General features: G+C 47.2%; 3 protein-coding genes across 3 annotated transcripts; all 3 read left to right on the top strand.

The window, feature by feature from the left end:
• Window positions 1-1,844: 1,844 nt before the first annotated feature.
• FPOAC1_010952 (uncharacterized protein) lies at window positions 1,845-2,408 on the top strand (the record flags this gene model as incomplete). The annotated part of the gene is made up of 1 exon (XM_044855339.1): window positions 1,845-2,408. The coding sequence occupies one exon, from the start codon at window positions 1,845-1,847 to the stop codon at window positions 2,406-2,408; it is 564 nt and encodes a 187-aa protein (XP_044702652.1).
• A 2,344-nt stretch (window positions 2,409-4,752) lies between these two features.
• On the top strand, window positions 4,753-6,561 carry FPOAC1_010951 (uncharacterized protein; the record flags this gene model as incomplete). The annotated part of the gene is made up of 3 exons (XM_044855338.1): window positions 4,753-5,443; window positions 5,497-6,455; window positions 6,508-6,561. 3 exons carry the CDS (start codon window positions 4,753-4,755, stop codon window positions 6,559-6,561), a joined length of 1,704 nt encoding a protein of 567 aa, XP_044702651.1.
• Window positions 6,562-7,931: 1,370 nt separating this feature from the next.
• Window positions 7,932-11,393, top strand: POL3 (DNA-directed DNA polymerase delta; the record flags this gene model as incomplete). The annotated part of the gene is made up of 3 exons (XM_044855337.1): window positions 7,932-8,690; window positions 8,739-10,552; window positions 10,652-11,393. The coding sequence occupies 3 exons, from the start codon at window positions 7,932-7,934 to the stop codon at window positions 11,391-11,393; spliced, it is 3,315 nt and encodes a 1,104-aa protein (XP_044702650.1).
• Window positions 11,394-12,188: the final 795 nt, after the last annotated feature.

Raw genomic sequence — 12,188 nt, 5'->3', positions numbered from 1 at the left:
TCAATGCGTTCTCATATCATCACCCTGTGTTAGACATTGTCTAAGCTCTGGCCCCTGCATCTTGCTATGCCGTTACTATGAGACAGGAACTTGACTCGCTCAGTCGGCCCCTTCTCTCAGTTCGTTAAGGATTGATACCGAAATATTCGACATAGAGCTGGACGATCTACGCATGTGACGGCAGCCCGTCTTTGAAACCTTCTCTCATTCGTTCAACATAACTGTTGGCTAGTCATCATTACGGTTCGGCCTACTCAGGAGGAAGTGGGTGTGGGCAACCTGTAGTCGAACGAAGTCGAACGAACGTTCAAGTCCCAATATTGAAAACACGACTGTTTCCCTAAAATCTCCCGTTATCCGTTCCCTTGGCAAATTGGTGCCAGCTGTTGGATGCATGTCTGAACTTGCAGCTAATGCGTCCTAGCTTTTGTTTGGTGGTTTAAAGCTAAACAGTCTTCTAACAACCTTCGGCGGATGAGGCACGTAGTCCAGACTGATGATCTGATATGTTTCTTTGCCAGGTCTTGGCAACATTGAACCTGCACAAGGGCATCGTTGAAGCTAGTTCATACATAGTCTAGGTAGCGAGATATACTAATTATGCATGGTATTTCGGATCTTTTCCCAGTTACCGTCAACTGAATTGTTCCTCGGCTGCTCGCCCATCCGTCCCGTCTTTGTGCGTTATTGACCAGGCAGTTCTGGGGGCAGTTTACAACAGAGACAAATCCGACTGGCGGACTTATTATAAGTTCCTTTGGAACGGAAGGAGGATGCTTAGGCATAATAGTACTATTATGACATTCTCTATCGTTTAGCATACGACTTTATGACGGCCGAACGCACCGTCAATGATAGACGTGGCGAATTCATTTGATTATTCCGAGCAAGAAGAACCCAAACACAGCATACAGCGAGACACATTCTGATGTTGGAGGTGTTGACACGGCACATTATAGTTTCTGTTCGATCCCCTGGCAACCCATTACGATCTGCAGACTGCAGCGGCATCAAAGCTTCTCATCATGCGTGTCCCGGAAATTATCATGGGGATCTTCCAGTCCCAAAACCCCCGTCAGGTTCTCCAAAACACTTCCTCTCTGTCTAATGTCTTCTTGCCCATGTAGTTTGGTATGTTTGTAACGTATACTGGCTATGCGTCTTGGTGCTTTTCCAATTTCAATCAAAGTGGTGCATCAGACTCATATAGCCGACCCCAACACAACAGCCCAAGGTGTTCATATTCTAATAACTATATCGTTCTCACGGTCTAGTATTATTCATGCATCCCGTTGTGAAGTTCTAAGCTCATTCATCGAAAGATACCATGATATATGCGAAATACAAATAATATAGACAGTAAAATTGTGATGCCATATTGACAATAAGGTAACGTACACCTCGATATTGATTCGACCTTTTGTCTTTCAGCCAAGTTCCCAACCCTGCGCACACCGATTGATCAGCTTACACATACCCAGGTACCTAAGCAATCTTAAAGAACAAAACTCAACATGAAGAACTCTTACCATTGACATCAAATTTCGAGTCACAATCGTTGCTTGGCAGTGGACTTACCCTGCACCGGCAATTTGGCTCAGACAGGTACCTGTAATTGCCACAGAATTAGCAGAAACAAAATGTACCCCCAAACAGCTGTCAATGGCCAACCAGAATCGAGAAAAAAAGTTGATGGCGGATCAACGCATCTTTGACTTTATCAACGAAGAAGGATTCGCGATCACGACATTTCCTCCGACGCTGTTGCAGTCAACAGTTTAAAAACCCAGAGAGTTTTGATCAAGTCGATCGATCGAATCAAGGCGCATCGTATCATATCCAAAATGTCACAAGATCAAGTTCAAACGGAACCGCCCTTGCCTCCCCGCAATGCCTTCATCCACAACTCTGCCATGGCTGGTGCCGTCATTCTACCCCTTGCGATGCTCCTGCCACCACGAAAAATAGATCTAAGGTTTTTCGTCCTCGCTGGAGCCTGGTCCATGGCCACAAACCAGCTCGCCTACGAATACACGGGGTCGTCAATCTATGCGCGCTTCGGCAATCGCATGGGCTCCATGATGGGCACCGAGCTCCCCGAAGGTGCTCAGCGCACACAAAAACTACTAAGAGAGCATCGCGAGAGAGAAGCGGCACGAAGAGCCAAGGAGGGACATCATATCGAAGAAGAGAAGACGGGTGTGGTGGCCAAGACGCTCAACGACGTGTGGATGGGGGGCGAAGAGAAGGACTGGAAAGAGAAGCGTGTCAAGGAGCATCAACAAAAAATCGAAGAGGGCAAGGGGATTGGTGATATCATTATTGACCAGGTTGCCGATGTCTGGTATGGTAACTGGGGAAAGGGTATCAAGAAGCCGGACAACGAAAACTCGACCGAGAAGAAGTAATAATGACGACGACTACATATTAAAGGAATCTTCAGGCATTCCGACCTGACTGTCGACGGGAATCGACATGTACAAGACCAACTGTACTACTATTGATGAAAAAGGCGGAGAATCGCCGCAGGGCAATGCTGTTGGATTGCACAGCGAGGTGATATCAATAGATACACCCCGAGAAGGGGATGATTCATGCCATGTACAAAATATCACACTGTATAATTCTGATTGTACTCAGCAACTCATTTTCTTGGTGATTTGGAAAAAGCAGTACATGGCGCTGGCTGAAGGTCAGTGGCCTACCTCAGGATACCACAAAAGTTGGCCGCTGGATGTAAGTACAAGAAACGAAATTGGTAACTATATCGGTCTATGCGATATAGACTGGGCTTAGGCTATTAATTTCTACACGATAGAGCTTAACGGTCAAATCTTGCCACCTACTGGTCTACACAGCCAGCATTAACAGCGGTATAGGGCTAGCAATGGCAAACATCTCGAGAAGAACTGATGCAACATGTTTCAGCCCGAATTTCCGGACCTTTATCTGTGTCGGCCCAAATCTGCGCATGGCGTCTTTAGTTGCTTTTGACCATCCAGAGGCGGGTTATGTCAATAGAACCCGACAAGGAGGGACGGGGAAAGCTATGGAGCAACTGTGCCGGCCACAAATCTTGGCGTTGAGGTCAGCTGTCAGATTTAATAGCATTTAGCGGTGCATTGTGTGAGTCGAGTGAGCAACTACTTGACATGGCTTGCAGAAGCAGCACACAGAGGGTACATGGGGGCTAGCTGAGTCTGCTCTTGTCCTCAGAGTTGCACTTCGAAAGCCTGAAGTTTGGACATGGAATTGCCTGGCAGAGTCGGAATCCGTACAACAGGCAATTGATTGTACTGATGGAGTAAAACCTGGGGCTGGCACTGCATCAATGGGTTCCACTTCAAGCATCCATAGATACCAAGGTAGAATACGGGCAAGATTCGTCAGCTTCGGTAGTGGCTGTGGTTGGCTTATTTGCATCAGCCACCAAGACGCATAATTCGATATGAAGCGGAATGTGGGTTGGTGAGCAAGTATCTGTATATGGCTTGAAGCTGATAATATTGGGACTTTGATAGCAATGGTTGCTGTTGGTATAGTTTGTGCAACATGATTGTTGCAGAGTGTTTGCGGTTGGCGAATGATGAGTTGGGTAGGATGATGCGAAGAACCTAACCCAATTCGTAGACTTTTAGGTTAGGAGGTGCCTGATAGAATGGAATAAAGTTTTATGGTTCTGGATATATTGGAACATATTCATGGTTGTAATAGAAGGGATATTTGGCCTAGAGTTGAGGGGTATTCCTTCATCCCATCTTCATAGTGCCTACCTAATTACGGATAGCATGTATCAAATAAGGCTCGTGGCTAACCCGTGGGCAGGGCAGTTACCGTTCTAATTTAAGAACATGTGGCGCTTGAACCCCAAAGAGTGAGGCTCAACGGCCTTCCGGTGCACTTGTGTTCCATCCAAAGCCCTTTCAGACGACTCAAGTCCCAGTGATCGACCTTTTTGGTACAGGGATATATGGCTCACAGCTGTCAGCACAGCCCCGGCACTGTACGTCACCGTCACTCAACTGTGAGTTGTTTCGTCATGGCATCCAGTCAGCACGAGAATTTCTGTTCACGTTTGCTCCATGTAATGCATAGTAAGGTATTGTAGCGTAGCAGGGATGTTACCTGAAGGTTAAGGCTACCTCAGAATAAAGATAAAGATACACAAAGAGTATTTCCCCTCTCCACCATTCCTACTACTTTTGTTTTTCTTCACTCTTTGTTATCCGTTGTTTTCCTTTCTCCTGTGTCTGCTGCGATACGAAACGACCTATTGCCAAACAAGACCAGTTTAGCGGATCCAAGACCCCTGTTTATACGCGTCGACAGTGCCCTGTGGCCAATCAGAGCCGCGATTCCACGCAATCCAGACCAGTCTTTTTACGTCCCTGGCGACCCTTGAAACAGCCCAGCTGAGGTTCAGTTCAGGACAGGACCTGACTTGGAATTCTGACCGATCAGCCACTCTCCGTATCTTTTTCTTGGTAAACATCTTCAGATTTGAAAGCGACAACACTCTCTTTGTCGTATACGGGCAGACTTTCTTGGGGATATCACTGTCTTGGATTTTTCTCACCTTGCCGATCAGCTACCAGATAAGCGAATCTGTATCTGTGACGCTGTCTCGTTGCTCTGAAACAGCTTGTCGCAGTATTAGCAGCATCCCCTTCTTTCATTGCCGCTTGGCGGCTCATTCTCCCATCCGCTGCATCACCTCTTCTCGCCGCTCGATAATCTGTTATTCTGTCAATCATGGCTTCTCACGATTATTACAACGCCGGCAACCAACAGCCCCCCTACGGAGCTCCTCAACACTCATCGCCTTACTACCAAAATCACGATACTCCTTCGCCGCAGCCAACACCAGCGCCGCCCTACGAGCAAAATTCTTACAACCCAAACTACGCTCCCGACAGCTCCATCTACCCTGCCGACTCTACCACACACATTGTTCCGACCAAGCAGACACCATACTCACCTAACGATATACAGTATCATCCATCGGCGGCTTATGGTAGTCCCTCTGGTCAGCCCAACCAGCCTGGTCAAACTGGTCAGTCTCCTTTCGACACCGTCTTTGACGATCATGTATACCCAGCGAACGCGAACGCGGGCCCGACTCCCGGCTCCAGTACAGCTGACATTGGGCAACAAGGCTTCTATCAGGATACGAGCTATCACGGTGGAGCTACAGATGCAGCTGGGCGGCCTTACGGCCAAGAGGATATTCCTCTTCAAGACCGGACTCCAAAGAATGATGACGTTGAAATGAATGATCACGTCTACGATGCCCCTGGAAGACCCAAGAAGAAGAGCAAGAAGGGCAAGGTCCGCCTCGGTGAACTTGGTATGATAGGATCCGACAAGAAGAGAATCCCCTGGATTGTTTATCTTTTTTCTGTCATCCAAGTTGCCGTTTTCATTGCAGAAATCGCACGAATGGGTAAGTAGAAGAAGATTTGTGAAAGAGAGCGGTTCCAACTAACTCAAATTTAGGTATATTGACAGGAACTCCAATTGCGATCAAGCCTCAGTTCAACGTCTTTATCGGCCCATCTCCAGGTTTACTCATCAACATGGGCGCTCGATACGCACCTTGTATGCGTAACGTCAAGGGTATACAGAGTGTTGACAAGAACAAAGATGGTGCTATCATTCCTGGCCTTCTATGCCCGAACGCTACCACGTCCGACAGTTTTTGTCCTCTTCATGTTGTGTGTGGTTTCGGTGGCGATGTCCCCGATCCTAAATTCAACGGCGATATTAACCAGAGCCCCGAGCCTAACCAATGGTACCGATTTATTACCTCGATCTTTATGCACGCCGGTCTTATTCATATCGTCTTCAACCTCCTTCTGCAGCTCACGATTGCGAAAGAGATGGAAATGGCTATCGGACCGGTACGATTTTTACTTGTCTATATGAGTGCTGGAATCTTTGGCAACATCATGGGTGGAAATTACGCGCCTCCAGGGCAGCCATCGGTTGGTGCTTCCGGTGCTCTTTTTGGTATTATTGCTCTAGTTCTCCTCGATCTTCTCTACTCTTGGAAGGATAGACGCAACCCAGTCAAGGACCTCCTGTTTATCATTCTCGACATGGTGATCGCTTTTGTGCTCGGACTTTTGCCCGGTCTGGACAACTTCGTTCATATTGGCGGTTTTCTGATGGGACTCTCCCTCGGTGTTTGCGTTTTGCACTCACCTAACTCGCTGCGACGACGAATGGGCGAGGGGCTGTCTTATGCAGCTGTATCTCCCCAGACGGGCGAGACGCCCCCTCACTTCTTCAAGAACCCTGTCGGTTTCTTCAAAGGACGAAAGCCACTCTGGTGGGCTTGGTGGCTCGTTCGAGCAGCCTTCCTCGTCATGATCATTGTTGTTTTCATCGTTCTTCTCAATAATTTCTACAAGTACCACGACACCTGCGAATGGTGCAAGTACTTGAACTGCCTTGTAAGTTTCCCAATGGACCTCAAAGACTAGCACATCGACTGACTTCAGACAGCCTATTAATGACTGGTGTGAGTGGGGATCTTTCGAGAATCTCAAGCCCGCCTAAAAGATACATCGACTCAATGAGTTGGGGAGTTATTCCGGCGGAGACATAATTGAACGCTGTCATCGAATCAATAATGCGTGGTTCAAGGCAGCGGCATGCATATCACACAGCATTGGCGTTATTGGGCAAACGCGATATTGCCCCTTCGACCTTGCTAGGACTGATGGATGCTGGATCTTGTTTTATAGTGTTAATTCATGAAGCAATGACATATTCACATGTATCGTGTTCGTAATATAGTCATTTAATTCGAATCGGTACTTTTCGCAACAGACACTGACAACTGTTTGCGGCCATCATTCTGACTAGGAACATCAGGCATTTCGCCAATACAAACACACCTACATGGATGCAAGACATGGATTGGCAATTCTATTACATGAGCTTGCAGCTCTTGGCTCTGGTCAGGCTTAACCAATATATCATATCATGCGATACCCCGCATGTTGTTACGTGTGTGAATGGAAGAGATGGCATACCTTGTCTGCTTGTTTGATGATTGCCCATTGCAGTAGTATAAATGGTACTGTGACCTCCTGTTCTTTCCTGGTCATTTGTGAAAGTGTGCAATCTTTTCCGCAATGGCTTAAGACAACTATACATATCCCAAGATTGAAAAGGTAGGATTCGCTATCTATTAGGTATGAAAATCCGAGGTGTCCTGCCAGTAAGTCTTTGGAAGCTTTACTTCACATTTTCTCATGATGAGTCCTTTACAATGCATGGCTTAGCTGAATATCTCGAAAGGGACTACTGATGCCATTAGAATGGATGTCTGAATATGTCATTTCCTCATTATACAATTAGTTATCTTGTGGTAGACCACTACTAACTGAATGGTATAGACGTTACAGAGTCATAAGGAGCCAATTCTGAACGACTCGAAAGTAATATTGTTGGGATATATAGTCAATATTTGGGTCAATTGTGGGAAAATTAATTCCAAGAAAATCTACAATTTTGACAAAATTTCTCAAATCTCTATCATGACAACTTGGCCATTAGTGAAATCGGTTCGAACAAAGTTGATGCCTCGCCTACTTGGAGTACGCTCTATGCCAGCGCGAAGCCACGTGACTAACGCTTATACATCGAGTGGGGTCCTTCACGTCACGCTTCTCGAGTCGCGCTACGCGGTGGCTATCAATTAAAGTCGTGTCATTGAATTCAAACCCACCAGAAATCTCCCCTGTTAGAGTCTCCCCTCCAACCGTTTAGTGTCAACAATAGAATTGACCAAAGAATTCCTCAATCACTTTATACCTTCATCCTTGTGTATGTGGATGTGATTGTCGAGTAATCCCTTCCCCTTCTTTCACTCCTTTTCTGTTCTCTCTTTCAAAGCATAGCATTTGCCATCAGCCGTCATCATGGCAAGCGCAATTGCTTCTCATAAGCGAGTCCTGAGCGAGAACAACGCTCGTCAGAATATCACATCCTCTCCAGCTTCAACGAAAAAACGCAAGGTCGACGCAGTCCCCTCGTCCCCCGCCGCCGCTCGGGTCCCCGGATCTCAGAATGACCACCGATCCAAGATGGCGTCCAGTCAACCAAAGAGCGCTTTCGAATCAGAAGTCCTTGAAAAACTCAGCCAGGACTTATCGGATAGGAAACGAAACAATACCGAAAAAGATCAAGCATGGGATCGACCACCCGTAGTGGACTTCATCCCAGAGCGTGACAGTCTATGCTTCCAGGCTATCGAGGCTGAGGAGGGCACATTACACGGCGGAAGGGCCACTGTCAAACTGTTTGGCGTGAACGAGGCAGGGAATTCGGTCATGCTGCATGTCACCGACTTCAAGCATTATCTCTACGTCCCTGCTCCAGTAAACTTCCAGCCTCAGGATTGCGCAGCTTTCAAAGCCTACCTGGAGACACAGGTTGCCCAGCACCAACCCTCGATTCACTCCGTTGCTTTCGCAATGAGAGAAAACATTTACGGATTCCAGGGCAACCAGTCTAAACCATACCTAAAAGTCACCGTCACCGACCCCAAGTTCATAAACAAAGTCCGAACGACTATCCAAACCGGTAATGCGAATTGGAAGGGGATGTGGAGGAATGATGGTGAAGTTCAAACTTTTGACAACCTGCAATATTTGCTGCGATTTATGGTTGACTGCAAGGTAGGGACTTCCATCTAACTCGATAGTCTAATTCTAACATCCAAACAGGTCCGAGGAATGTCATGGGTCGAAGCCTCAGCAAAGACGTATAAGCTTGTCAACGACCACATCCGCCAGTCGAACTGTCAGATTGAAGCCGAAGTTAGCTATCTTGATCTCATCGCACACGAGCCGGTCGGCGAATGGTCGAAAATGGCTCCTTTGCGTATTCTATCCTTTGATATCGAATGTGCTGGTCGCAAGGGTATCTTTCCAGAGGCAAACCACGACCCCGTTATTCAGATCGCCAACATTGTCACCAAATATGGAGAGAAGAAGCCCTTTGTCCGAAACGTGTTTTGTTTGCAAGAGACAAGTTCTATTGTAGCGACTCAGATTATTGCATATGAAAAAGAGGAGAAGATGCTTAGCGACTGGCAAAAGTTTCTGATCAGAACAGACCCCGATATCATTACGGGCTACAACATTTCAAACTTTGATTTCCCGTACCTGTTGGATCGAGCCAAACATCTCAAGGTAGCTGGTTTTGAATACTGGACTCGAATTCCCAGCATGCAATCCAGAGCCAAGGAGACCAACTTTTCCAGCAAGCAGATGGGTAATCGAGACACCAAAGCCACCAACACCAACGGCAGGTTGCAGTTGGATCTCCTTCAGCTAGTTCAGCGCGATCATCAACTTCGAAGTTACACTCTGAACTCTGTGTGTGCCAATTTCTTGGGCGAGCAGAAGGAAGATGTGCATCATACCATGATTACCGAACTTTTCAACGGTACACCTGAGTCCCGAAGACGTCTTGCGCTATACTGCTTGAAGGATGCATATCTTCCGCAGAGACTGATGGACAAACTTTCGTGCTTAGAAAACTACACTGAGATGGCAAGAGTCACAGGCGTGCCCTTTAACTTCTTGCTGTCTCGAGGTCAGCAAGTCAAGTTTATCAGTCAGCTGTTTCGAAAAGCACTGGAACAGAAACTCGTTATCCCCAACCTCAAGTCTGAAGCTTCCGATGAGCAGTACGAGGGTGCTACAGTCATTGAGCCCACCCGAGGTTACTACGATGTTCCAATTGCCACTCTGGATTTCGCATCTCTGTACCCGAGTATCATGCAAGCTCATAACCTTTGCTACACCACGTTGGTCAGCAAGAAAGCAATCGAAGCTTTCAATCTCCAGAAAGACGAGGATTACATTGTCACCCCAAACGGCGATACTTTTGTGACGGTCAAGCAACGCAAGGGTTTACTAGCGCAGATTCTCGAGGAATTGCTTGCTGCGCGTAAACAGGCCAAGCGTGAACTGGCCGTTGAGACAGACCCCTTCAAGAAGGCTGTGTTGAACGGTCGACAGCTGGCTTTGAAGATCAGCGCAAACAGTGTCTACGGTTTGACGGGCGCAACGACAGGAAAGCTTCCTTGTCTTGAAATTGCCAGTAGTACAACGAGTTTTGGCCGAAAAATGATTGAGAAGACCAAGGAAGAAGTGGAAAATCGCTACAACATCGCCAACGGATACTCACACGACGCCCAAGTCATCTATGGTGACACTGATTCGGTCATGATCAAGTTTGGTACCAAAGACCTCCAGGAGGCCATGAGGCTCGGAGAAGAAGCATCAAAATACGTGTCGGAAAAGTTTGTGAAGCCAATCAAGCTTGAGTTCGAAAAGGTATATTTCCCATACCTACTCATCAACAAAAAGCGATACGCAGGTCTATACTGGACCAAGCCAGAGAAGTACGACAAGATGGACACCAAGGGTATCGAGACGGTGCGTCGTGACAACTGTCTCTTGGTGCAGACCGTGATTGAAAAGGTCCTACGAATGATTCTAATCGATCAAGATGTTCCAGGTGCCCAAGAGTAAGTTCTCCCTCCGATCACGCTCCATCATGCACAAGGTTGTCAAGCCTTATCTGGTGGCGCAGGGCGAAAGCGGGATGCTAACGGAAGATTCACTAGGTACGTCAAAGAGACGATTGCAGATCTACTGCAAAATAAGGTCGACATGTCGAAATTGGTCATCACAAAAGCCCTTACAAAAGACGATTATGCCGCAAAGCAAGCCCACGTCGAGCTGGCGCAACGGATGAAGAAGCGAGATGCAGGCTCGGCGCCGGGACTCGGCGACCGAGTGGCCTACGTCATGATCCGAGGTCCTGCCGGCGCCAAAAACTTCGAGAAGTCGGAGGACCCCATCTACGTGCTTGAGCACAACGTGCCGATAGATACGCGCTACTACCTAGACAACCAGCTAGCCAAGCCACTTGGGCGTATTTTCGAACCAATTCTTGGGGAGACTAAGGCGCGATCTCTACTTACAGGCGACCACACTCGTGTCATTTCGGTAGCGGCTCCTACAGTTGGAGGTCTCATGAAATTCGCCAAGAAGACGCAGACATGCATGGGTTGCAAGAAGCCTCTGACAGGAAAAGAGGAGTCTGAGGGAGCGGTATGCTCCAATTGCGCACCTCGAGTCGGAGAGCTTTACAAGAAGACGCTTGATCGCGTTTCAGACCTTGAGGTGCGCTTCGGACGACTGTGGACCCAGTGTCAACGCTGCCAGGGTAGCATGCACTGCGAGGTTATCTGCAGTAGTAAAGATTGCCCCATCTTCTATATGCGCATGAAAGCTAAGAAGGATCTCGAGGACGCCGGTCGCGAACTCACTCGCTTTGATGCTGATCAGGCGGCCATGTGGTGAGGAAGAGTAACTGCAAGTTGAGATTTGTTTCTTGAAATGTGGTTTGATAAAATGATATATGCTGTGTAATGCAAGAGCTGCTGTTGGAAGATTGGTCAGTAATAGGTATATCATTATGTATAGTCGCAAAGATGAGATGTGACGGCTCTACATAGTTATTTTATGTACGTAAGGCGTTTTTGGGGTTTGGGTCAGGGCTCAACATTGCTATAGATGTTACTACATTTCTGTCAGACAGAACAAAGCATAATATTGGACATCAATTTATGGTTCAAGGATATTTCTTTAACAAGCGGCACGACCAATTGGTGAGATCAGTTCACTGTTGAGCTGGTAGAACCAAGCAATGATGGATCAACATGTGCAATGGAAGCATTTGCGTCTCCCTTGGGATAATAGAGAGATGTATGGCATGATTACCCGGCTCGTGTGTTTTTGAGGGCTTTTACCCTTGCTCTACGGAGTGGTTGAAGTTCCTTGGAAATACATACTCCGCGGGAGCGAATCCTGGAACTGACCGTGAATAGACCGAAGACATTGTACTAGCAATTGACTGGTGTTGAGGTTTATAAAAGAACGAGAAGTTTTCGGCATGGTAATTGAGGATATACGGAATGAATCGGAATGGAGTCATGTTCAATGCCCAAGTAAGGATCATGGTATGAGGGGTGTAGGTGGGGGTCAAAGTCATGATGAAAGCGAAAGGCCGGAGAGAACTTTCATGGACAAATAAATTCATGATAGTAGTGGTCAAAGCCCAAAGAACAGTCCTGGGGCTTGGTATTTAGCGGCTCG

The sequence above is a fragment of the Fusarium poae genome, chromosome 4, assembly GCF_019609905.1.
Source record: "Fusarium poae strain DAOMC 252244 chromosome 4, whole genome shotgun sequence".
Classification (NCBI taxonomy): domain Eukaryota; kingdom Fungi; phylum Ascomycota; class Sordariomycetes; order Hypocreales; family Nectriaceae; genus Fusarium; species Fusarium poae.
The sequence above is the reverse complement of the archived record's forward strand: the minus strand, read 5'-3'. Positions and strand labels throughout refer to the sequence as shown.